General features: G+C 47.9%; 1 protein-coding gene across 5 annotated transcripts in view; it reads right to left on the minus strand.

Annotated features, from left to right (window-relative positions):
• LOC135004051 (uncharacterized) overlaps positions 1-27,521 on the minus strand; it is a 154,335-nt gene that overhangs the window by 11,275 nt on the left and 115,539 nt on the right. For 4 of the 5 annotated variants that reach the window (XM_063951781.1, XM_063951782.1, XM_063951783.1 and 1 more), the window contains one exon: positions 27,254-27,339. The exons of the other annotated variant lie outside the window; for it this stretch is intronic. In XM_063951781.1, the coding sequence (XP_063807851.1) occupies positions 27,254-27,339 (86 nt within the window). The remainder of the gene's footprint in view (positions 1-27,253; positions 27,340-27,521) is intronic. 5 annotated transcript variants of the gene reach the window in all.

Raw genomic sequence — 27,521 nt, forward strand, 5'->3', positions numbered from 1 at the left:
CCACCGCCACTGCTTGTGGATCCCTTGACCTGGAACAGTACCTCCGAACTTCTGATTGAGGCGAGAGGCCATCATGTCTATCTGAGGTACACCCCATCGGCTTGTTACCTCTGCGAATACCTCCGGTTGGAGGCCCCATTCTTCTGGATGGAGATCGTGTCTGCTGAGGAAGTCCGCTTCCCAGTTGTCTACCCCGGAATGAAGATCGCAGACAGCGCCACCGCATGTCTTTCTGCCCAGAGGAGGATTCTTGTTACCTCTGACATTGCAGCTCTGCTCTTCGTTCTGCCCTGCCTGTTTATGTAGGACACTGCCGTGACATTGTCCAACTGAACCTGAATGGCTTGCTCTCGCAGAAGATGTGCCGCTTGTAGAAGGTCGTTGTATATGGCCCTTAGTTCCATAACGTTTATTGGAAGGATGGTTTCCTGATTTGACCATTTTCCTTGGAAGTTTTCCCCTTGGGTGACTGCTCCCCAACCTTTTAGACTTGCATCCGTGGTTAGAAGGATCCAATTCTGAATCCCGAACCTGCGGCCCTCAAGTAGGGGAGAAGTCTGCAGCCACCAAAGGAGTGAAATTCTGGCTTTTGGCGACAGGCGTATCCGCTGGTGCATGTGAAGATGTGATCCGGACCACTTGTCCAGGAGATCCAGCTGGAAGAACCTTGCATGGAATCTTCTGTACTGCAGAGCCTCGTAGGAGGCTACCATCTTTCCCAGAAGGCGAATGCACTGATGAACCGATACCCGGGCTGGCTTCAAGACCTGGACCATTGATTGGATCACCAACGCTTTCTCCACTGGTAGAAACACCCTCTGCACTTCCGTGTCGAGTATCATCCCCAGGAAGGGCAGTCTCCTTGTCGACTCCAAATGTGACTTTGGAAGGTTCAGGATCCACCCATGATCCTGGAGTAGGTGAGTTGAGAGAGCAATACTCTGCAACAGCCTCTCCCTGGAAGATGCTTTTATCAGGAGATCGTCCAGATATGGAATTATGTTCACTCCCTGCATGCGGAGGAGCATCATCTATGCCATGACCTTGGTGAACACCCTCGATGCTGTGGATGAGGCCAAATGGCATTGTCTGGAACTAAGGTAATTGTGAGACATACAATATCACAAGAGAGCGCTAGATATCAATTGTTACTATATAAACATTTTATTCAATCGCATATATTAAAAGCATAAAAAAATGCAATGCATACTTTCTTAAAAGAATTATTCTCACTGCTGATAGTATTTACACGCTGCCATATGCTGTATCCCAATTATAGATTGCACAGAAGTCCACAGCCGAAAGACCAGTATAACTGGTTCGCTCTAAACAGAGTATAAAGTCCCAAATTGTTTTAGGAAAAGTGGGTACTGTTCACTGGATGGTGAGTGTTTAGCTGTAGCTTCGATTGGCGCTATGCTACTACCTCCCCCGACCGCCAGACAGTTTTGTGCTCACCACTTATTCCTTGCGGTCTCATGTGAGGCTGGCAGTCAGCATGCGGAATCCGTTTGTGGTTGGTGGGAGCGGCGGTATTTTGCTCAGTTCACCGGGGAGGGAGGGCGCCGTTCGCCGCTGTAGAGCTGCGGCTATTAGCCGTCTGCTGGAGTCCGGACTGTGGTGCTGTGCTTGTGTGGATCTCAGGGAAAATCAGCAGCGTGAGATGTCCTTAACGCGTTTCTCCGTGAAAATCAAACCACGGTTTCATCAGAAGGTAAAGCAGTGAAGGGAAGAGCTCTATTTAAGCTCCAGGGTGACCAATCATAGAAACATTGTAATTGCAGATTCTCAGGTGCTTGTTCACAGGTGTCTCAATTAGTTAATCAGCAGGTGTTTTGTGCTGTTAATGGACCAGGTTTTAATCACCATACCTGACATTTTATATATTCATCAGTGTACAAATAGACTCTATATATAAAACTATCGGCAACATAGCCTATCACATTTCATTTATAACAAATATATACATATATAATCATTTATAGAGATTGTACGGAGAAACGTAGGAGTGTTGATATTTTCATTGTTAATTAAAATCTATTCCGCTTAGAGATGAGCGCCTGAAATTTTTCGGGTTTTGTGTTTTGGTTTTGGGTTCGGTTCCGCGGCCGTGTTTTGGGTTCGAACGCGTTTTGGCAAAACCTCACCGAATTTTTTTTGTCGGATTCGGGTGTGTTTTGGATTCGGGTGTTTTTTTCCAAAAACACTAAAAAACAGCTTAAATCATAGAATTTGGGGGTCATTTTGATCCCAAAGTATTATTAACCTCAAAAAACATAATTTACACTCATTTTCAGTCTATTCTGAATACCTCACACCTCACAATATTATTTTTAGTCCTAAAATTTGCACCGAGGTCGCTGTGTGAGTAAGATAAGCGACCCTAGTGGCCGACACAAACACCGGGCCCATCTAGGAGTGGCACTGCAGTGTCACGCAGGATGTCCCTTCCAAAAAACCCTCCCCAAACAGCACATGACGCAAAGAAAAAAAGAGGCGCAATGAGGTAGCTGTGTGAGTAAGATTAGCGACCCTAGTGGCCGACACAAACACCGGGCCCATCTAGGAGTGGCACTGCAGTGTCACGCAGGATGGCCCTTCCAAAAAACCCTCCCCAAACAGCACATGACGCAAAGAAAAAAAGAGGCGCAATGAGGTAGCTGACTGTGTGAGTAAGATTAGCGACCCTAGTGGCCGACACAAACACCGGGCCCATCTAGGAGTGGCACTGCAGTGTCACGCAGGATGTCCCTTCCAAAAAACCCTCCCCAATCAGCACATGATGCAAAGAAAAAGAAAAGAAAAAAGAGGTGCAAGATGGAATTGTCCTTGGGCCCTCCCACCCACCCTTATGTTGTATAAACAAAACAGGACATGCACACTTTAACCAACCCATCATTTCAGTGACAGGGTCTGCCACACGACTGTGACTGATATGACGGGTTGGTTTGGACCCCCCCCAAAAAAGAAGCAATTAATCTCTCCTTGCACAAACTGGCTCTACAGAGGCAAGATGTCCACCTCATCTTCACCCTCCGATATATCACCGTGTACATCCCCCTCCTCACAGATTATCAATTCGTCCCCACTGGAATCCACCATCTCAGCTCCCTGTGTACTTTGTGGAGGCAATTGCTGCTGGTCAATGTCTCCGCGGAGGAATTGATTATAATTCATTTTAATGAACATCATCTTCTCCACATTTTCTGGATGTAACCTCGTACGCCGATTGCTGACAAGGTGAGCGGCGGCACTAAACACTCTTTCGAAGTACACACTTGTGGGAGGGCAACTTAGGTAGAATAAAGCCAGTTTGTGCAAGGGCCTCCAAATTGCCTCTTTTTCCTGCCAGTATAAGTACGGACTGTGTGACGTGCCTACTTGGATGCGGTCACTCATATAATCCTCCACCATTCTATCAATGTTGAGAGAATCATATGCAGTGACAGTAGACGACATGTCCGTAATCGTTGTCAGGTCCTTCAGTCCGGACCAGATGTCAGCATCAGCAGTCGCTCCAGACTGCCCTGCATCACCGCCAGCGGGTGGGCTCGGAATTCTGAGCCTTTTCCTCGCACCCCCAGTTGCGGGAGAATGTGAAGGAGGAGATGTTGACAGGTCGCGTTCCGCTTGACTTGACAATTTTGTCACCAGCAGGTCTTTCAACCCCAGCAGACCTGTGTCTGCCGGAAAGAGAGATCCAAGGTAGGCTTTAAATCTAGGATCGAGCACGGTGGCCAAAATGTAGTGCTCTGATTTCAACAGATTGACCACCCGTGAATCCTTGTTAAGCGAATTAAGGGCTGCATCCACAAGTCCCACATGCCTAGCGGAATCGCTCCCTTTTAGCTCCTTCTTCAATGCCTCCAGCTTCTTCTGCAAAAGCCTGATGAGGGGAATGACCTGACTCAGGCTGGCAGTGTCTGAACTGACTTCACGTGTGGCAAGTTCAAAGGGCATCAGAACCTTGCACAACGTTGAAATCATTCTCCACTGCACTTGAGACAGGTGCATTCCATCTCCTATATCGTGCTCAATTGTATAGGCTTGAATGGCCTTTTGCTGCTCCTCCAACCTCTGAAGCATATAGAGGGTTGAATTCCACCTCGTTACCACTTCTTGCTTCAGATGATGGCAGGGCAGGTTCAGTAGTTTTTGGTGGTGCTCCAGTCTTCTGTACGTGGTGCCTGTACGCCGAAAGTGTCCCGCAATTTTTCTGGCCACCGACAGCATCTCTTGCACGCCCCTGTCGTTTTTTAAAAAATTCTGCACCACCAAATTCAAGGTATGTGCAAAACATGGGACGTGCTGGAATTTGCCCATATTTAATGCACACACAATATTGCTGGCGTTGTCCGATGCCACAAATCCACAGGAGAGTCCAATTGGGGTAAGCCATTCCGCGATGATCTTCCTCAGTTGCCGTAAGAGGTTTTCAGCTGTGTGCGTATTCTGGAAAGCGGTGATACAAAGCGTAGCCTGCCTAGGAAAGAGTTGGCGTTTGCGAGATGCTGCTACTGGTGCCGCCGCTGCTGTTCTTGCGGCGGGAGTCCATACATCTACCCAGTGGGCTGTCACAGTCATATAGTCCTGACCCTGCCCTGCTCCACTTGTCCACATGTCCGTGGTTAAGTGGACATTGGGTACAACTGCATTTTTTAGGAGACTGGAGAGTCTTTTTCTGACGTCCGTGTACATTCTCGGTATCGCCTGCCTAGAGAAGTGGAACCTAGATGGTATTTGGTAACGGGGGCACACTGCCTCAATAAATTGTCTAGTTCCCTGTGAACTAACGGCGGATACCGGACGCACGTCTAACACCAACATAGTTGTCAAGGACTCAGTTATCCGCTTTGCAGTAGGATGACTGCTGTGATATTTCATCTTCCTCGCAAAGGACTGTTGAACAGTCAATTGCTTACTGGAAGTAGTACAAGTGGGCTTACGACTTCCCCTCTGGGATGACCATCGACTCCCAGCGGCAACAACAGCAGCGCCAGCAGCAGTAGGCGTTACACGCAAGGATGCATCGGAGGAATCCCAGGCAGGAGAGGACTCGTCAGACTTGCCAGTGACATGGCCTGCAGGACTATTGGCATTCCTGGGGAAGGAGGAAATTGACACTGAGGGAGTTGGTGGGGTGGTTTGCGTGAGCTTGGTTACAAGAGGAAGGGATTTACTGGTCAGTGGACTGCTTCCGCTGTCACCCAAAGTTTTTGAACTTGTCACTGACTTATTATGAATGCGCTGCAGGTGACGTATAAGGGAGGATGTTCCGAGGTGGTTAACGTCCTTACCCCTACTTATTACAGCTTGACAAAGGGAACACACGGCTTGACACCTGTTGTCCGCATTTCTGGTGAAATACCTCCACACCGAAGAGCTGATTTTTTTGGTATTTTCACCTGGCATGTCAACGGCCATATTCCTCCCACGGACAACAGGTGTCTCCCCGGGTGCCTGACTTAAACAAATCACCTCACCATCAGAATCCTCCTGGTCAATTTCCTCCCCAGCGCCAGCAACACCCATATCCTCCTCATCCTGGTGTACTTCAACACTGACATCTTCAATCTGACTATCAGGAACTTGACTGCGGGTGCTCCTTCCAGCACTTGCAGGGGGCGTGCAAATGGTGGAAGGCGCATGCTCTTCACGTCCAGTGTTGGGAAGGTCAGGCATCGCAACCGACACAATTGGACTCTCCTTGTGGATTTGGGATTTCAAAGAACGCACAGTTCTTTGCGGTGCTTTTGCCAGCTTGAGTCTTTTCAGTTTTCTAGCGAGAGGCTGAGTGCTTCCATCCTCATGTGAAGCTGAACCACTAGCCATGAACATAGGCCAGGGCCTCAGCCGTTCCTTGCCACTCCGTGTGGTAAATGGCATATTGGCAAGTTTACGCTTCTCCTCCGACAATTTTATTTTAGGTTTTGGAGTCCTTTTTTTACTGATATTTGGTGTTTTGGTTTTGACATGCTCTGTACTATGCCATTGGGCATCGGCCTTGGCAGACGACGTTGCTGGCATTTCATCGTCTCGGCCATGACTAGTGGCAGCAGCTTCAGCACGAGGTGGAAGTGGATCTTGATCTTTCCCTAATTTTGGAACCTCAACATTTTTGTTCTCCATATTTTAATAGGCACAACTAAAAGGCACCTCAGGTAAACAATGGAGATGGATGGATTGGATACTAGTATACAATTATGGACGGGCTGCCGAGTGCCGACACAGAGGTAGCCACAGCCGTGAACTACCGCACTGTACTGTGTCTGCTGCTAATATATAGACTGGTTGATAAAGAGATAGTATACTCGTAACTAGTATGTATGTATAAAGAAAGAAAAAAAAACCACGGTTAGGTGGTATATACAATTATGGACGGGCTGCCGAGTGCCGACACAGAGGTAGCCACAGCCGTGAACTACCGCACTGTACTGTGTCTGCTGCTAATATATAGACTGGTTGATAAAGAGATAGTATACTCGTAACTAGTATGTATGTATAAAGAAAGAAAAAAAAACCACGGTTAGGTGGTATATACAATTATGGACGGGCTGCCGAGTGCCGACACAGAGGTAGCCACAGCTGTGAACTACCGCACTGTACTGTGTCTGCTGCTAATATATAGACTGGTTGATAAAGAGATAGTATACTCGTAACTAGTATGTATGTATAAAGAAAGAAAAAAAAACCACGGTTAGGTCACTGGTATATACAATTATGGACGGGCTGCCGAGTGCCGACACAGAGGTAGCCACAGCCGTGAACTACCGCACTGTACTGTGTCTGCTGCTAATATATAGACTGGTTGATAAAGAGATAGTATACTCGTAACTAGTATGTATGTATAAAGAAAGAAAAAAAAACCACGGTTAGGTGGTATATACAATTATGGACGGGCTGCCGAGTGCCGACACAGAGGTAGCCACAGCCGTGAACTACCGCACTGTACTGTGTCTGCTGCTAATATATAGACTGGTTGATAAAGAGATAGTATACTCGTAACTAGTATGTATGTATAAAGAAAGAAAAAAAAACCACGGTTAGGTCACTGGTATATACAATTATGGACGGGCTGCCGAGTGCCGACACAGAGGTAGCCACAGCCGTGAACTACCGCACTGTACTGTGTCTGCTGCTAATATATAGACTGGTTGATAAAGAGATAGTATACTCGTAACTAGTATGTATGTATAAAGAAAGAAAAAAAAACCACGGTTAGGTCACTGGTATATACAATTATGGACGGGCTGCCGAGTGCCGACACAGAGGTAGCCACAGCCGTGAACTACCGCACTGTACTGTGTCTGCTGCTAATATATAGACTGGTTGATAAAGAGATAGTATACTCGTAACTAGTATGTATGTATAAAGAAAGAAAAAAAAACCACGGTTAGGTCACTGGTATATACAATTATGGACGGGCTGCCGAGTGCCGACACAGAGGTAGCCACAGCCGTGAACTACCGCACTGTACTGTGTCTGCTGCTAATATAGACTGGTTGATAAAGAGATAGTATACTACTAATATTATATACTGGTGGTCAGGTCACTGGTCACTAGTCACACTGGCAGTGGCACTCCTGCAGCAAAAGTGTGCACTGTTTAATTTTAATATAATATTATGTACTCCTGGCTCCTGCTATAACCTATAACTGGCACTGCAGTAGTGCTCCCCAGTCTCCCCCACAATTATAAGCTGTGTGAGCTGAGCAGTCAGACAGATATATAATATATATAGATGATGCAGCACACTGGCCTGAGCCTGAGCAGTGCACACAGATATGGTATGTGACTGAGTCACTGTGTGCTGTGTATCGCTTTTTTCAGGCAGAGAACGGATTATAAATAAAAGTGGTGGTCACTGGTCACTATCAGCAAAACTCTGCACTGTACACTACTGAGTACTCCTAATGCTCCCCAAAATTAGTAAATCAAGTGTCTCTCTAATCTATTCTAATTCTAAACGGAGAGGACGCCAGCCACGTCCTCTCCCTATCAATCTCAATGCACGTGTGAAAATGGCGGCGACGCGCGGCTCCTTATATAGAATCCGAGTCTCGCGATAGAATCCGAGCCTCGCGAGAATCCGACAGCGTCATGATGACGTTCGGGCGCGCTCGGGTTAACCGAGCAAGGCGGGAAGATCCGAGTCGCTCGGACCCGTGAAAAAAAACATGAAGTTCTGGCGGGTTCGGATTCAGAGAAACCGAACCCGCTCATCTCTAATTCCGCTATAAGGGTTTTTCTGACCCTTATAGCTGAATAGATTTTAATTAACAATGAAAATATCAACACTCCTACGTTTCTCCATACAATCTCTATAAATGATTATATATGTATAGTATATATTTGTTATAAATGAAATGTGATAGGCTATGCTGCCGATAGTTTGATATATAGAGTCTATTTGTACACTGATGAATATATAAAATGTCAGGTATGGTGATTGAAACCTGGTCCTTTAACAGCACAAAACACCTGCTGATTAACTAATTGAGACACCTGTGAACAAGCACCTGAGAATCTGCAATTACAATGTTTCTATGATTGGTCACCCTGGAGCTTAAATAGAGCTCTTCCCTTCACTGCTTTACTTTCTGATGAAACCGTGGTTTGATTTTCACGGAGAAACGCGTTAAGGACATCTCACGCTGCTGATTTTCCCTGAGATCCACACAAGCACAGCACCACAGTCCGGACTCCAGCAGACGGCTAATAGCCGCAGCTCTACAGCGACGAACGGCGCCCTCCCTCCCCGGTGAACTGAGCAAAATACCGCCGCTCCCACCAACCACAAACGGATTCCGCATGCTGACTGCCAGCCTCACATGAGACCGCAAGGAATAAGTGGTGAGCACAAAACTGTCTGGCGGTCGGGGGAGGTAGTAGCATAGCGCCAATCGAAGATACAGCTAAACACTCACCATCTAGTGAACAGTACCCACTTTTCCTAAAACAATTTGGGACTTTATACTCTGTTTAGAGTGAACCAGTTCTACTGGTCTTTCGGCTGTGGACTTCTGTGCAATCTATAATTGGGATACAGCATATGGCAGCGTGTAAATACTATCAGCAGTGAGAATAATTCTTTTAAGAAAGTATGCATTGCATTTTTATGCTTTTAATATATGCGATTGAATAAAATGTTTATATAGTAACAATTGATATCTAGCGCTCTCTTGTGATATTGTATGTCTCACAATTACCTTGTATCTATTTGAGTACCGCAGAATACTCATATGGGAGCAGCTATAAGTATATAGATATCATTATATCAACTATTATATAAATTGGGTGACCAATTGCTTTAATTTTTGTGCCTTATATCAGAGCGCCTGATTTGATAATTCTAGGAGTTATAATTATCAAGCACTATTGTCTGGAACTGACAGTGACAGTCCTGCAGCGCAAATCTTAGATAAGCCTGGTGAGGCGGCCAGATCGGAATGGGAAGGTACGCATCCTTGATATCCAGGGATACTAGGAATTCCCCCTCCTCCAGACCTGAGATCACCGCTCTCAGAGACTCCATCTTGAATTTGAATACCCTCAAGTAGGGGTTCAATGACTTTAGGTTTAATATTGGTCTTACCAAACCGTTCGGTTTCGGTACCACAAACAGGTTTGAGTAATAACCCTTGTGTTTTAGGAGAGGTGGAACCGGAACAATGACATTTGTTTGCACCAATTTTTGAGTGGCTTCCTGTGGGATAGCACTTTCTGTTAGCGAAGCTGGTAGCCCTGATTTGAAGAATCTGTGACGTGGGAGTTCTTGAAATTCCAGTCTGTAGCCTTGGGTAACAATATTTCTCTTACGTCCTAGAGGATGCTGAGGACTCCGTAAGGACCATGGGGTATAGACGGGCTCCGCAGGAGACATGGGCACTATAAAGAACTTTAGAATTGGTGTGCACTGGCTCCTCCCTCTATGCCCCTCCTCCAGACCTCAGTTAGATCCTGTGCCCAGAGGAGACTGGGTGCAATGCAGGGGAGCTCTCCTGAGTTTCTCTGAAAAATACTTTTTGTTAGGTTTTTTATTTTCAGGGAGCACTGCTGGCAACAGGCTCCCTGCATCGTGGGACTGAGGGGAGAGAAGCAGACCTACTTAATTGATAGGCTCTGCTTCTTAGGCTTCTGGACACCATTAGCTCCAGAGGGTCGGAACACAGGTCTCATCCTCGTCGTTCGTCCCGGAGCCGCGCCGCCGTACCCCTCACAGATCCGGGAGATAGAAGCCGGGTGAGTATGAGAAGAAAGAAGACTTCAAAGGCGGCAGAAGACTTCAGATCTTCACTGAGGTACCGCGCAGCGGTAACGCTGCGCTCCATTGCTCCCAACACACACACACACACACACACACACACACACACAGAAGGCACTGTATGGGTGCAGGGCGCATGGGGGGCGCCCTGGGCAGCAATTTTTAGCTCATGAACAACACTGGCACAGATATTAGATACTGCTGACGCAATATAATATAAAACCCCCGCCAGTATAAAGAAATTGAGCGGGACCGAAACCGAAGCCCGCCGTCGAGGGGGCGGGGCTTGATCCTCCAGCACTAACCAGCGCCATTTTTCTCCACAGCATGCTGCAGAGAAGTGGTCCCAGACTCTCCCCTGCTGAACAATAACAGGGGACAAAAACGAGGGGGTGCACATTTATTTGGTGCAGTTTGTACATATATTTATACATAAAGCGCTATTTAGGCTGGGACCGTGGTTTCAGCATATTGTGGCGCTGGGTGTGTGCTGGCATTCTCTCTCTGTCTCTCCAAAGGGCCTTATTGTGGGTCAGTCCCCATATTTATTTATCCCAGTGTGTGTGGGGGGTGTCAGTACGTGTGTGTCAACATGTCTGAAGTGAAAGGCTCGTCTTGGGAGGTAGCAGAGCAGATGGTGGTGGTGTCTCCGTCGGCACAGCCGACACCTGCTTGGGTGGACATGTGGAATGTTTTGAATGATAATGTGGCTTTATTACAGATTGGACAAAGCAGAGTCCAAAGACAAGCAGGGGATTAACCCATGGCTTTTACTGTGTCCCAGGACCCTTCAGGGTCCCATAAATGTCCCTTTACCCAGTTAGCAGACACCGATACCGACACGGATTCCGACTCCAGTGTCAAGTAGGATGATGCAAGGTTGCACCCATGAGTCCCAACAGTATTCAATATAGGTTTATTGTAATAAACGTTGTTTTGCATATCTCAGAGGACTCCTCTGTCCCTGACACGAGGGTCTGCATATTTAAAGAAAAATAACCTAACTCATCTCTGACCGTTTTATTTAAAAAAGCTTGGGAGACTCCTGACATTAGACTGCAAGTTCCCAAGAGTATTATTATGGCGTATCCTTTCCCCTCAAAGGACAGGTTACGGTGGGAATCCTCGTCCACGCTGGACAAGGCCTTAACGCCCTGGTCCAAGAAGGTAGCATTACCGTCCCCTGATACGGCGGCCCTATAGGATCCTGCGTATAGTAGGCAGGAATCTACCTTAAAATTAAGTTTATGCGACTGCCAGAGCCCTATTTAGACCTGCAGTAGCGTCGGCATGGGTAGGTAGCGCAATTACAGCTTGGGCTGATAACTTGTCGTCTAACATTGACACCCTAGAAAAAGATAGTATGGTGTTGGCCTTAGGTCACATCAAGGACGCAGCACTATATATGAGAGAGACTGCGAGAGAAATTGGGTGTTTGGGTTCAAGGGCTAAGGCCATAGCAGGTTCTGCTAATAGGTCCCTGCGGACCCGTCAATGGACAGGTGATGCTGTCTCAGAGAGTCATATGGAAGCGTTACCTTGCAAGGGTGAAGTTTTATTTGGGGAGGGCCTCGCGGACCTGGTTTTCACAGCTACCGCGGGTAAGTCGTCTTTTTTTGCCTTATGTTCCTCCGCAGCAAAAGGAAACACCCTAATAACAGATGCAGTCCTTGCGGTCGCGTAAGTTCAGAAAGAGGCGTGGCTTTATTTCCTCGCCTGAGGTAGAGGTAGAGGGAAAAGATCACCGGCTACGGCCAGTTCACAGGAAAAGTGTCCTCCCCGGCCTCTACCACATCCATCACAAAGGTGCTTCCACACCGATTTGCAAATTGGCCTTGCCAGCTACTTCTCCGGAGAGGAAAATAATTTTGGCTGCCATACTAAAGCTGGGTCAACAGCAAGTGTTTATCATGGTTCCCCTAGAGCAACAGGGAAAAGGGTTTTATTCAGCCCTATTTGTGGTCCCAGAACCGGATCGCTCGGTCAGACCGATTCTGAATCTAAAATTCCTAAACCTACATTTAAAGAGCTTCAGATTCAAGATGGAAGCTCTCAAGGCAAGGATATCCAGCCTGGAAAGGGGGGGATTTTAGGGTGTCACTAGACTTACAGGATGCATACCTTCATGTCCCTATATATCCTCCTCATCGGGCGTACCTAAGGTTCGCTGTACAGGATTGTCATTACCAGTTTCAGACGTTGCCTTTTGGGCTTTCTACGGGCCCGAGAATTTCACCACGGTAATGGCGGAAATAATGGTTCTCCTGCACAAACAAGGGGTCACAAGTATCGCATACTTAGACGATCTCCTGATAAAAGCGAGTTCAGGGGAGCAGTTATTAAAAACAGTGTCTCTCTCTCTGAGAGTACTACAACAGCACAGATGGATTCTAAATCTGCCAAAGTTGCAGTGGGTTCCGACAACTCGGTTGTATTTTTTTTTGGGCATGATTCTGGATACGGAAAAACAGAGGGGTTTTTCTCCCGGTAGTAAAGAGCCCAGGAACTCCAGAACATGATCAAAGACCTGTTAAAGCTTAAAAGAGTGTCAGTCCATCAATGCACTCGAGTACTGGGAAAAATGGTGGCGACCTACGAGGCCATCCCCTTCGGCAGGTTTCATGCGAGGACATTTCAGTGGGGCCTTCTGGACAGGTGGTCCGGGTCCCATCTTCAAATTCATCAGAAAATAAGCCTGTCCCCCAGGGCCAGGGTGTCTCTACTGTGGTGGATGCAGAGTGCTCACCTTCTTGAGGGTCGCTGGTTCAGCATTCAAGACTGGGTTCTGGTGACCACGGACGCGAGCCTCCGAGGATGGGGAGCAGTCACACAAGGAAGAAATTTTCAGGGACTATGGTCAAACCAGGAGGCTTGTCTACACATCAACATTCTAGAATTAAGGGCCATATACAATGGCCTACGTCAGGCGGGGAATCTTCTTCGCGACCTACCGGTTCTGATTCAATCAGACAACGTCACAGCCGTGGCTCATGTAAACCGCCAAGGCGGGACAAGGAGCAGAGTGGCAATGGCAGAAGCCACCAGGATTCTTCGCTGGGTGGAAAATCACGTAAGCGCTCTGTCAGCAGTCTTCACTCCGGGAGTGGACTCTGGGAAGCAGACTTCCTCAGCAGACACGATCTACATCCAGGTGAGTGGGGACTTCATCAAGAAGTTTTTGCGGAGATAACAAGTCTTTGGGGACTTCCTCAAATAGACATGATGACGTCACGCCTCAACAAGAAGCTTCGGAGGTATTGTGCCAGGTCAAGGGACCCTCAGGCAGTAGCGGTAGACGTCCTGGTGACGCCATGGGTGTTTTCAGTCGGTCTATGTGTTCCCTCCTCTTCCTCTTATCTCAAAAATATTGAGAATCATAAGACGAAAAAGAGTGCAGACAGTACTCATTGTTCCAGATTGGCTCGAAGGGCCTGGTATTCAGATCTTCAGGAAATGCTCACAGAAGATCCTTGGCCTCTTCCTCTCAGGGAGGACCTGTTGCAACAGGGGCCCTGCGTGTTCCAAGACTTACCGCGGTTACTTTTGACGGCATGGCGGTTGAACACCGAATCCTAGCTGGGAAAGGTATTCCGGAGGAAGTCATCCCTACTCTGATAAAGGCTAGGAAGGAGGTGACGGCGAAACATTATCACCGTATCTGGAGGAAGTACGTGTCTTGGTGTGAAGCCAAGAATGCTCCTACGGAAGATTTCCACTTGGGCCGTTTTCTCCACTTTCTACAGACAGGAGTGGATATGGGCCTGAAGTTAGGCTCCATTAAGGTACAGATTTCGGCCCTATCTATATTCTTTCAGAAGGAATTGGCTTCTCTCCCAGAAGTCCAGACTTTTGTAAAGGGAGTGCTGCACATCCAGCCTCCTTTTGTGCCCCCAGTGGCACCATGGTACCTTAACGTGGTGTTACAGTTCCTAAAATCTCACTGGTTTGAGCCTCTTCAAACAGTTGAATTAAAGTTTATCACTAGGAAGGTGGTCATGTTGTTGGCCTTGGCATCTGCAAGGCGGGTGTCCGAATTGGCGGCTTTGTCTCACAAAAGCCCCTATCTGATTTTCCATGTGGATAGAGCAGAGTTGAGGACTCGTCCTCAATTTTTACTTAAGGTGGTTTCATCGTTTCATATGAACCAACCTATGGTGGTGCCGGTGGCTACGGGAGACTTGGAGGGTTCCAAGTCACTTGATGTAGTCAGGGCCTTAAAAATTTACGTAGTCAGGATGGCTAGGGTTAGGAAAACAGAGGCACTGTTTGTCCTGTATGCAGCCAACAAGGTTGGCGCTCCTGCTTCTAAGCAGACTATTGCTCGCTGGATCCGTAACACGATTCAGCAGGATCATTCTACGGCTAGATTGCAGTTACCAAATTCGGTAAAGGCCCATTCCACTAGGAAGGTGGGCTCTTCTTGGGCGGCTGCCCGAGGCGTCTCGGCTTTACAGCTTTGCCGAGCAGCTGCTTGGTCGGGTTCAAACACCTTTGCAAAATTCTACAAGTTTGATACCCTGGCTGATGAGGACCTCATGTTTGCTCAATCGGTGCTGCAGAGTCATCCGCACTCTCCCATCCGGTTTGGAGCTTTGGTATAATCCCCATGGTCCTTACAGAGTCCCCAGCATCCTCTAGGACGTAAGAGAAAATAAGATTTTAAACCTACCGGTAAATCTTTTTCTCCTAGTCCGTAGAGGATGCTGGGCGCCCGTCCCAGTGCGGACATATTTCTGCAAGACTTGTATATAGTTGTTGCTTACATAAGGGTTATGTTACAGTTAAGATCAGTCTTTAGCTGATGCTGTTTTGTTCATGCTGTTAACTGGTTGTGTATATTCCAGGTTATACGGTGTGGATGGTGTGGGCTGGTATGAATCTTGCCCTTAGATTAACAAAAATCCTTTCCTCGTACTGTCCGTCTCCTCTGGGCACAGTTTCTCTAACTGAGGTCTGGAGGAGGGGCATAGAGGGAGGAGCCAGTGCACACCCATTCTAAAGTCTTTAGAGTGCCCATGTCTCCTGCGGAGCCCGTCTATACCCCATGGTCCTTACGGTGTCCCCAGCATCCTCTACGGACTAGGAGAAAAAGATTTACAGGTAGGTTTAAAATCTTATACTTTTACCCAGGGGTCTAGGCATGAAGACTCCCAGACGTGACTGAAATTTTTTTAGTCTCGCCCCCACCTGTCCGATATCTAGGCTGGGAGGTCCACCGTCATGCTGAAAATTTTGAGGAAGCAGAACCTGGTTTCTGTTCCTGGGAACCTGTTGGTGCAGGTTTTCTAGACTTTCCCCAACCTCCTCTAAAGAAAGTGGGAGGGGGTTTGGATTTTTTACATTTTGAGGTCCGAAAGGACTGCAGTGTAGGCGTAGGTTAAGATTTCCTAGCCAGCGCTGCTGCGGCGGGAAGAAAGGTCGACTTACCCGCAGTCGCCGTGGAAATCCACGCATCCAACGCGTCCCCAAACAGGGCCTGACCTGTGAAGGGTAGGTTATCCACACCTTTCTTGGATTCTGCATCCGCAGTCTTCTGCGTGTTGAGACTGCCATTGAAGTAGCCCTTGCATTAAGCAGGCCAATGCCCTTCATGGCCTCCACCATGAAACCTGCAGAATCCTGTATGTGACGTAAAAACAAGTCAATGTCACTCCTATCCATAGTATCTAATTCCTCCAGTAATGTGCCTGACCACTTTACTATGGCTTTAGAAATTCATGCACAAGCAATAGTGGGCCTTAAAGCCACGCCTGTAGCAGTGTATAGTGATTTGAGCGTAGTCTCAATCTTGCGGTCAGCCAGCTCCTTTAAGGCAGTTGAACCAGGGACCGGTAAAACCACCTTTATTGACAACCTAGATAAAGAAGCGTCTACTATAGGTGGGTTTTCCCACTTTTTCCTGTCCTCTTCAGGGAAAGGGAAAGCAATGAGAAGTCTTTTAGGGATCTGGAATTTTTTCTCTGGGTTTTCCCAGGATTTTTCAAACAAGGAGTTTAACTCCTTAGAAGCAGGGAAGGTAAGCGAGGATCTCTTATTTAAGGTAAAATAAGTCTCCTCTTCCTGCTCAGGCACCTTCTCAGAAATATGCAAAACATCCCTAATAGCTTCAATCATTAGTTGCACCCCTTTAGCAAGGGATGCATCCCCCCCCCCCCCCCCCCCCCTGCATATCCCCACCACCGTTCCCTGTATCAGAGTCGGTATCAGTGTCAGCTTGCATTATCTGGGCAAGTGTACGTTTTTGTGGGTATGTAGGTGAGTTTTTAGACGAAGTCGTGGGGGCTGAATACATATCCTCCACAGATTTATTCAAAAACTGCGTCTCTTTCTCAGTATGTGACATTCTTGTTGAAATCTGGGATATCATTCCCCTTAAAGAATCCACCCATGCGGGTTCGGATTCAGAAGGCTGAGAAAGTATATTGCAGTCCTGTGTACATGGAATAGACTCGTCAGGAGAAGATAAACACTCTGCAGCACAGGACACAGAGTCCTTAGACAAGGTAATGTGGGATTTTGCACACTTATACACACACACACTGGAAAATGTAGGACACAGTTACCCCCAGAGTACCTTCAGAGAGTTACAGAGTATAAGGAGCCAGCCACACTGCGCCTCTCTAGGCTGCTGTTATGATAAAAGCCCGGCGCTAACTAGTTAACCTTAGTAGGGTAGCTAGTACATTTAATACACTTTCCCCCAGTCTGTAACACCCTGGTACCGCAGAGGTAGCGTAAGTGGAGGGCAGCGCTCTCTGTCATCGTCCTTGTTCTATGATCTGCAGGGAGAAAATGGCGCTGGTGAGTGCTGGATCCGCTCTGAGAGGAAGCCCCGCCCCGTGTAATGGCGCGCGGCTTCCCGCACTTATTCTTTATACTGGCCTGAGGATTTTGTGTGTTAACAGCGGGATCAGACCATGTTAACTATGTGACCAGTGTAGGATTAATGCACTGGCTCAGGACACCCCTCAAGCGTCTACATGTGCATGTTGCTGAGCCTTCTAGGAGCGCAGCCTGTCAGAGCTGCACTCCAACCCTTGCGCCGCCATACCCGCCGGCGACCCGCTAACCGGAACGCCGGCGCTGTACTCACCACTCTTCTATCTTCTGGCTCTGTTAGGGGGTGGTGGCCGTGCTGCGGGAGTAAGCGGTCACCTCGTGGGCTTGCGATCAGTACCCTCAGGAGCTCAGTGTCCTGTCAGCGGAGTAGAGAACCATTAACTCTCCATTAAGTTGGTTCCTACTCCCCCCCTAAGTCCCACGAAGCAGGGAGGCTGTTGCCAGCAGCCTTCCTGTAAATTAACTAACTCTAGAAAACAATAAGACTAAAAACTCCTAAGAGCTCCCCTAGCTGTGACCGGATCCTCCGGGCACATTTTCTAAACTGAGTCTGGTAGGAGGGGCATAGAGGGAGGAGCCAGCCCACACTATTAAACTCTTAAAGTGCCCATGGCTCCTAGTGGACCCGTCTATACCCCATGGTACTAAATGGAACCCCAGCATCCTCTAGGACGTAAGAGAAACACTACTTGTGAAACGCTATATGACGCTATATGAAACAGCAGAAACACTACTTGTGACACGCTATATGACACAGATAGCAGAAACACTACTTGTGACACGCTTTGACACACAACAGAAACACTACTTGTGACACACTATATGAAACAGCAGAAACACTACTTGTGACACGCTATAGGACACAACAGAAACTCTACTTGTGACACGCTATATGACACAACAGAAACTCTACTTGTGACACGCTATATGGCAAGAGAAACACTACTTGTGACACGCTATATGGCAAGAGAAACACTACTTGTGATGCTATATGACACAACAGAAATACTACTTGTGACACGCTATATGACACAGACAGCAGAAACACTACTTGTGACACGCTTTATGACACAACAGAAACACTACTTGTGACACGCTATATGAAACAGCAGAAACACTACTTGTGACACGCTATATGACACAACAGAAACTCTACTTGTGACACGCTATATGGCAAGAGAAACACTACTTGTGATGCTATATGACACAACAGAAATACTACTTGTGACACGCTATATGAAACAGCAGAAACACTACTTGAGCCATGCTATATAACACAGATAGCAGAAACACTACTTGTGACACACTATATGGCAAGAGAAACACTACTTGTGACGCTATATGACACAACAGAAAATAGGATTTTAATTACCTGCCGGTAAATCCTTTTCTCGTAGTCCATAGAGGATGCTCGGGTCCATATTAGTACCATGGGGTATAGACGGGTCCAACAGGAGTCATTGACACTTTAAGAGTTTAACAGTGTGGGCTGGCTCCTCCCGAGGAGACTACATACTTCGAGAGAAGGAAATACACAGATAGTGGCGAGATTCATACTAGCTCACACAACAAGGCAAATCCGGCCAACAAGCCGGAGAACTCAGCAACAGCTGAAACAGTACTGAAACAGGAACGAACACAGAACTTACCTTGGAACCAGGTAGTACTGAACCAAATAACCACTGCAGGATAAAGAAGCGCTGGGCGGGCGCCCAGCATCCTCTACGGACTATGAGAAAAGGATTTACCGGTAGGTAATTAAAATCCTATTTTCCCTTACGTCCTAGAGGATGCTGGGGTCCATATTAGTACCATGGGGATGTACCAAAGCTCCCAGAACGGGAGGGACAGCGTGCAGGCTCCTGCAGAACTGCTTGACCAAACTTGAGGTCATCAGAGGCCAAAGTATTGAACTTGTAAAACTTAACAAACGCGTTCGAACCAGACCAAGTAGCTGCTCGGCAAAGCTGTAAGGCCGAGACATCCCGGGCAGCTGCCCAGGAAAAACCCACCTTACGAGCAGAGTGGGCCTTAACCGATTTTGGACACGGCAATCCTGCCGTAGAATAGGCATACTGGATAGTGAACCTGATCCAGCGAGAAATCGACTGCTTAGAAGCAGGACACCCAATTTTCTTGGGATCAGAGAGGGCAAACAAAGTCAGATTTCTAGAGACGAGCAGTCCTCTTCACATAAATCTTCAAAGTCCTCACAACATCCAAGGCCTTTGAAGCAATTGAGGAGTCAGTAGCCACTGGCACCACAATAGGTTGGTTGATATGAAAGGCCGACACAACCTTAGGAAGGAACTCTGGATGAGTCCTGAGTTCCGCCCTATCTTCATGGAAGACCAGATAGGGACTTATACAGGACAAAGCCCCCAATTCTGACAAATGTCGAGCAGAAGTCAAGGCCAACAAAGTTTACCGCCTTCCATGTGAGAAACTTGATTTCAGCCTCCTGTAGAGGCTCAAACCAATTCGATTGCAGGAACTGCAACACCACATCAAGATCTCATGGTGCCGTTGGCACCACAAAGGGAGGCTGGATGTGCAGAACCCCTTTCAAAAAGGTCTGAACCTCAGGGAGGACAGCCAATTGTTTCTGGAAGAAAATGGACAAAGCTGAGATCTGGACCTTGATGGAGCCCAATCTCAGGCCCATATCCACACCTGCTTGCAGGAAAAGGAGAAAACGTCCAAGTTGAAACTCCACCGCTGGAAATTTCTTGGATTCACACCAAGACACATTTTTTCCAAATTCGATGGTAATGTTTAGACGTTACCCCCTTCCTAGCCTGTATCAGGGTAGGAATAACCTCGCTCGGAAAATACCCTTCCGAGCTAAGATCTGGCGCTCAACCGCCATGCCGTCAAACGTAGCCGTGGTAAGTCTTGATAAGCGAACGGCCCCTGCAGTAAAAGATACTCTCGAAGAGGTAGGGGCCTTGGATCTTCCAGCAGTAGATCCAGCAGATCCGTGTACCAAACCCTCCTTGGCCAGTCTGGAGCAATGAGGATTTCCAGAACTTTTGTTCTTTTTACAAGTTGTAGAACTTTTGGAATTAGAGGAAGTGGAGGGAATACATACACTGACGTTAACACCCATGGCGTTACTAGTGGGTCCCTCGACCTGGAACAGTACCTCCGCAGCTTTTTGTTGAGGCAGGAGGACATCATGTCTATGTGAGGAACCCCCCACCAACTGGTTACCTCCTCGAACACCTCCGGGTGGAGGCCCCACTCTCCTGGATGGAGATCGTGTCTTCTGAGGAAGTCTGCTTCCCAGTTGTCTACTCTCGGAATGAAGATCGCTGACATCACTACAGCGTGCCTTTCTGCCCAAAAGGAGGATTTTTATCACCTCCGACATTGCAGCCCTGCTCTTCGTTCTGCCTTGTCGGTTTATGTAGGCCACTGTGGTCACGTTGTCCGACTGCACCCGAACAGCCCGATCCCGTAGAAGGTGTGCCATTTGAAGAAGGCAGTTGTATACGGCTCTTCGCTCCAGGATGATTATCGGAAGAAGGGACTCCTGACTCCATCACCTTTCTTTGAAGGTTTCCCCTTGAGCGACTGCTCCCTAACCTCTTAGACCTGGGATCCAGTCCTGAACTCTGAACCTTTGGCCCTCCAGAAGGTGTGATAGTTGTAGCCACCAGAGGAGCGAAATCCTGGCTTTCGGAGACAGACGTATCCTCTGGTGCAAGTGTAGGTGAGATCCCGACCACTGGTCCAAGAGATCCAGTTGAAAGGAGTGTGCATGAAACCTTCCATACTGCAGAGCCTCGTAGGAGGCAACCATCTTCCCCAGAAGGCGGATGCACTGATGAACCGACACCCTGGCAGGCTTCAAGACATCCCGAACCATGGTTTGAATCACCAACGCTTTCTGCACCTCCGTGTCGAGGATCATCCCCAGGAAAGACAGCCTCCTTGTCAGCTCCAGATGAGACTTTGGAAGGTTCAGAATCCAACCGTGCTCATTGAGCAGATGCGTCGTGAGAGCAATGGATCTTAACTTCTCCTTGGATGATGCCTTGATCAGTAGATCATCCAGATACGGAATTATGTTCACCCCCTGCTTGCGGAGGAGAACCATCATCTCTGCCATCACCTTGGTGAAGACCCTCGGTGCCGTGGAGAGACCGAACGGCAGTGCCTGAAACTGATAGTGATTGTCTAACAGTGCAAACCTTAGATAAGCCTGATGCGGCGACCAAATGGGAATGTGGAGGTACGCATCCTTGATGTCCGGGGAAACCAGGAACTCCCCCTCCATCAGTCCTGAGATAACTGCCCTCAGAGACTCTAAAGTCCCTGAGATAAGGGTTCAAAGATTTCAAGTTCAGAATTGGCCTTACTGAACCATCCGGCTTTGGAACCACAAAAAGCCTGATTTGAAGAATCTGTGAGGTGGGAGAGTTTGAAACTCTAGCCTGTACCCCCGGGACACAATATCCTGTATCCAGGGGTCCAGGCCAGACGACACCCAGACGTGGCTGAAATGCCGGAGTCTTGCTCCCACCGGACCTTCCTCCAGCCTTTGCGGTCCACCGTCATGCTGAGCAGGCTTCTGGTCCCGGGAACCTGCGGGAGCAGGCTTTTTGGATTTGGCACGTCCACTTCTAAAGAAGGTGTGAGAGGGTTTGTTCTTTCTAGGCCTAGTGGGCCGAAAAGACTGACGTGTTGGGAGTAAAAGGCTTCTTCGTAGGCGGTGCAGCTGAGGGGAGAAAAGGAGACTTACCCACTGTAGCCGTGGCAATCCACGCATCCAGCGCCTCCCCAAACAGAGCCTGGCCTGTATAGGGTAGTCTCTCCACACATTTCCAGGATTCTGCGTCCACAGACCATTGGCGCAGCCAGAGACCCCTGCGAGCCGAGACGGACATGGAGGAGATCCCCGCAGCCATGGAACCCAGATCCTTCATGGATTCTACCAGGAACCCTGCAAAATCCTGTATGTTACTTAAAAATAAATCAACGTCACCTTTATCCATCGTAGTCAAGTCCTCCTGCAGAGTGATTGACCATTTTGCTATAGCTTTTGAAATCCATGCACAGGCAATAGTAGGCCGCAGTATAGCCCCTGAAGCAGTGTATATGGATTTGAGCGTAGCACCCACTTTGCGATCTGCCAGGTCTTTCAACGCAGTAGATCCCGGGACTGGGAAAACCACCTGTTTTGACAGCCTAGAGACAGAGGCGTCAACTATAGGCGGAGACTCCCATTTTTTTCTATCATCTTCCGGGAAGGGAAAAGCAACCAGAACCCTTTTAGGGATCTGGAATTTTTTCTCCGGGTTTTCCCAGGCTTTTTCAAATATAGCATTTAATTCCTTAGATGTCGGGAAGGTGATAGGGGCTTTCTTACTGTCTGTGAAAAAGGCCTCCTCAACCTGCTCAGGAGGTGTGTCAGAAATATGTAACACATCCCGCATGGCCTCAATCATCAACTGCACCCCCTTAGCAAGTGATACCGACCCCCTCGACACATCCCCATCACCGTCTGCTGTGTCAGAGTCAGTGTCCGTGTCATCCTGCGTAAGCATTGCAAGTGCACGTTTCTGAGAATGTACCGCAAAGGACCCTGAGGAGGCAGGATCAGACTATACAACCATAGAGGATTGTAGGACCTGAGTGGCATGCTCAGTCCTAGCAACCCTATCAGAAATCTGAGAAATAGTCCCCCCTCAGAGAGACTAACCATTCTGGCTCTCTAGCCGGGATCTGCGCTACAACAGTGCAATCCTGATTACATGGTATGGAGTCTTCCTGGGAAGACAAATCCTCTGCAGCATATGAAACATTGTCCCTAGACATGTTGACACACACACACCAAACGGTATCCATGTCATCCTGCATAATCTGGGCAAGAGCACGTTTGTAACAATGTACCGCGTGGGAGCAGTATCGGACCATACTGACATAGAGGACTGAAATACCTGAGTAGCATGCTCAGTCCCTGCAACCCTTTCAGAAATCTGAGAAATATCCCCCTAAGAGAAGTTAACCACACCGGTTCTCCAGCTGGGATCTGCGCCACAAAAGTGCAATCCTGATTACATGGGATGGGATCTTCCTGAGAAGATAAATCCTCTGCAGCATATGAGACAGAGTCTCTAGACATGTTCGCTTGTACACCCCACATACACACAGGGTCCAGGGCAGACAGAGTCCCCCCCCCAAGAATGGCAGAGACACACAGAGATTGGAGCCAACCCACACACAGCGCTATCCAGTGGCGGAATTAGCGAGCGGTGGGCCCAGGTGCAACAAAATGCTTTGGCCCCCCCTCCCCCCATCCAAGTCCACCCCCTCACCCCTGGAGAGGATCTGATGAGGGGGACCTGCTCAGGGCCAGAGAAATGGATACCTAGCAACAGTGCCGTAACTAGACATTTTTGCACTGTGTGCAAGAAACGGCATCGGAGCCCCACCCCTGCATGCAAAACAGAGGCAGTGCGCGCCACAGGCGCGCGCAAAAATACATAGGGGTGTGGCTTCGTGGGGAAGGGGTGTGGCCACAAAATAATACCAATTCATAAAACGGTGCACAGTAGTCTCCATTATTCAAATTGTGCCGCACAGTAGCACCACTACACCAGGTAGAGACCCTTTTACACCTTACGGCGGACAGATTCCCTTTTTTACACATTACAGCAGATAGCGTCCCCTTATTACACATTACGGCAGATAGCGTCCCCTTATTACACATTACGGCAGACAGCGTCCCCCTTTTTACACATTACGGCAGACAGCGTGCCCTAGTTACACATTATGGCAGACAGCGTGCCCTTGTTACACATTACGGCAGACAGCGTGGACACATTACAGCAGACAGCGTCCCCTTTTTACACATTACGGCAGACAGCGTCCCCTTGTTACACATTACGGCAGACAGCGTCCCCTTTTTACACATTACGGCAGACAGCGTCCCCTTTTTACACATTACGGCAGACAGCGTCCCCTTTTTACACATTACGGCAGACAGCGTCCCCTTTTTACACATTACGGCAGACAGCGTCCCCTTGTTACACATTACGGCAGACAGTGTGCCCTTGTTACACATTACGGCAGACAGCGTCCCCTTTTAACACATTATGGCAGGCAGATTCCCCCTTTTTACACATTACGGCAGGCAGATACCCCCTTTTTGCACAGAAAGAAAGAAAAAGAAAGAAAGAATTATACTTACGGTCGCCGCTGGCTCAGGCTCCTCGGTGCAGCTTCTAGCAGAGATCCCGATTCCATTTCCCGGGCAGGAGAGAAGGGGGAGGAGGGAGGTGGAGGAGGGAGCCGCATCAGCGCTGTGTTATTGGTGGAGGCGCTGCTTCTGCTGTCCCAGTCCTTCACCATAGGCTGTTCTCTGCCGCTGTGAATGCTGGGATGCGCTTCACACCGGCGGAAGACAGCTTATAGTGAAGCAGAGGAACAGCAGCAGCAGCGCCTCAACCAATAAAACAGCGCTGCTGCGGCTCCCTCCTCCTCCTTCCCCCTGTGTCCGCTGCGCTCCTCTCTCCTCTCCGGGCGGCTGTGTGCTGCGGGCAGCGGTTGCCCGCAGCACACAGCGGCATGTAATGAGTCAGTTTGACTCATTACATGCTTTGGGCCCCTGGACAGTAGCGGGCCCCAGTGCAATGCACTGGTTGCACTGGCGGTAGTTCCACCTCTGGTGCTATCTAGGTATAGGGAGACCCTTAACCAGCGCTGACTGTGTCCCTTAATAGGTGACACAGTCTTTACACAGCCTCCCCTCCCTTCTACAACCCCCTGGTACCGTACAGATAGCTGAAGGTGCTCTGGAGGGACTGCTTTTCCACTGGCAGCGTGTCTGCAGGCAGGAAAATGGTGCTGAACGCTGCTGGGTCCGCTCTGAGGATAAGCTCCGCCCCCTTAATGGCGCTGTCTTCCCGCTCTTCCTAGATTATACTGGCCTGAGGATTTTTTGCTGGCTGAGATCCGCGGACCCCGACAGGCTTTCTGGTCAGTGTAGGGTTAAGGCGCCGGCTCAGGGCACCCCTCACTGCGCCGCACCTAAGTACCGCTGAGCTCCCCGGAGCACAGTTAGTACTGCGCTCCTACCCTGTAGCCGCCATCTTCACATCGGCTCCCTGCATGTTAGGGAGCCGATGACTCACTCGCCACACTTCAGCTCTGTAAGGGGGTGGCGGCATGCTGCTGGGGTGAGCATTCCCCTGTGGCGGGGAGTGATCTATCCACTCTGGAGCGCAGTGTCCAATCAGCGGAGACAGTGGCTCAGACCCCGGAGGGCGGACACTGCTCCCCTCCTCAGTCCCTCGATGCAGGGAGGCTGTTGCCAGCAGCCTCCCTGTAAAAAAACAAACTCTAAAATAAACTTTTCTAAAGAAGCTCTGAAGAACTCCCCTAGCTGTGACCGGCTCCTCCGGGCACATTTTCTAAACTGAGTCTGGTAGGAGGGGCATAAAGGGAGGAGCCAGCCCACACTCTCAAACTCATAAAGTGCCAATGGCTCCTGGTGGACCAGTCTATACCTCATGGTACTAATATGGACCCCAGCATCCTCTAGGACGTAAGAGAAATACTACTTGTGACACGCTATATGACAGACAGCAGAAACATTACTTCTGACACGCTATTTGACACAGATAGCAGAAACACTACTTGTGACATGCTTTATGACACAACAGAAACACTACTTGTGACACGCTATATTGCACAGACAGTAGATATACTACTTGTGACACGCTATATTGCACAGACAGTAGATATACTACTTGTGACAAGCTATATTGCACAGACAGTAGATATACTACTTGTGACATGCTATATGACACAGCAGAAACACTACTTGTGACATGCTATATTGCACAGACAGTAGATATACTACTTGTGACAAGCTATATTGCACAGACAGTAGATATACTACTTGTGACAAGCTATATTGCACAGACAGTAGATATACTACTTGTGACAAGCTATATTGCACAGACAGTAGATATACTACTTGTGACATGCTATATTGCACAGACAGTAGATATACTACTTGTGACAAGCTATATTGCACAGACAGTAGATATACTACTTGTGACAAGCTATATGGCACAGACAGTAGATATACTACTTGTGACAAGCTATATTGCACAGACAGTAGATATACTACTTGTGACACGCTATATTGCACAGACAGTAGATATACTACTTGTGACATGCTATATGAAACAGCAGAAACACTACTTGTGACACGTTGTATGACACAACAGAAACACTACTTGTGACACGCTATTTTAAACAGCAGAAACACTACTTGTGACACGCTATATAACACAGACAGCAGATACACTACTTGTGACACGCTATATAACACAGACAGTAGATACACTACTTGTGACAAGCTGTATGGCACAGACAGCAGAAACACTACTTGTGACACACTATATGACACAGCAGAAACACTACTTGTGACACGCTATATGACACAGCAGAAACACTACTTGTGACACGCTATATCACACAGACAGCAGAAACACTTCTTGTGACATGCTATATGATAGAGCAGCAGATATACTACTTGTGACACGCTATATCCAATTGTAAAGCGCAACGGAATTTGCTGCGCTATATAAGAAACTGTTAATAATAAAAAAATATGACACAACAGAAACACTACTTGTGACACAGACAGCAAAAACACTTCTTGTGACACGCTATATGACACAGATAGCAGAAACACTACATGTGACAAGGTATATGGCACAGACAGCAGAAACACTACTTGTGACACACTATATGGCAAGAGAAACACTACTTGTAAACAACTATATGAAACGGCAGAAACACTACTTGTGAGACGCTATATGACACAGACAGCAGATACACTACTTGTGACAAGCTATATTGCACAGACAGTAGATACACTACTTGTGACAAGCTATATTGCACAGACAGTAGATACACTACTTGTGACAAGCTATATGGCACAGACAGCAGAAACACTACTTGTGACACACTATATGGCAAGAGAAACACTACTTGTGAACAGCTATATGACATAGACAGCACAAACACTACTTGTGACACGCTATAGTAGGCTGACCATAATATCCCTTTAAACTGGGACACTCCTAAATTACACAGAACCTGTTGTGTCCCAAAACCTAGATTTACCTCTAATGACCATCTCCATTCTAGATATACTCTTCTAGACAAATCATGTCCGATTGGTACAATGAAGTCTTCTGGTTCCAAAGCATCTGCAATATTACAGAAAATAGTTCACAATATATTGTTGTGTTTTCATGCAAAAAAAAAAGTGGAAAAAAAAATGGCTACTGATGGCAGACCTGAATCGCTAGTGCTGACCAGTTTTATGTCAGTACAGACGGACTGCTCCTACTTTAAGATTACTATATAGTGTCATTACTATAGTATCAAT

The sequence above is a fragment of the Pseudophryne corroboree genome, chromosome 2 (genome assembly GCF_028390025.1).
Source record: "Pseudophryne corroboree isolate aPseCor3 chromosome 2, aPseCor3.hap2, whole genome shotgun sequence".
NCBI lineage: Eukaryota > Metazoa > Chordata > Amphibia > Anura > Myobatrachidae > Pseudophryne > Pseudophryne corroboree.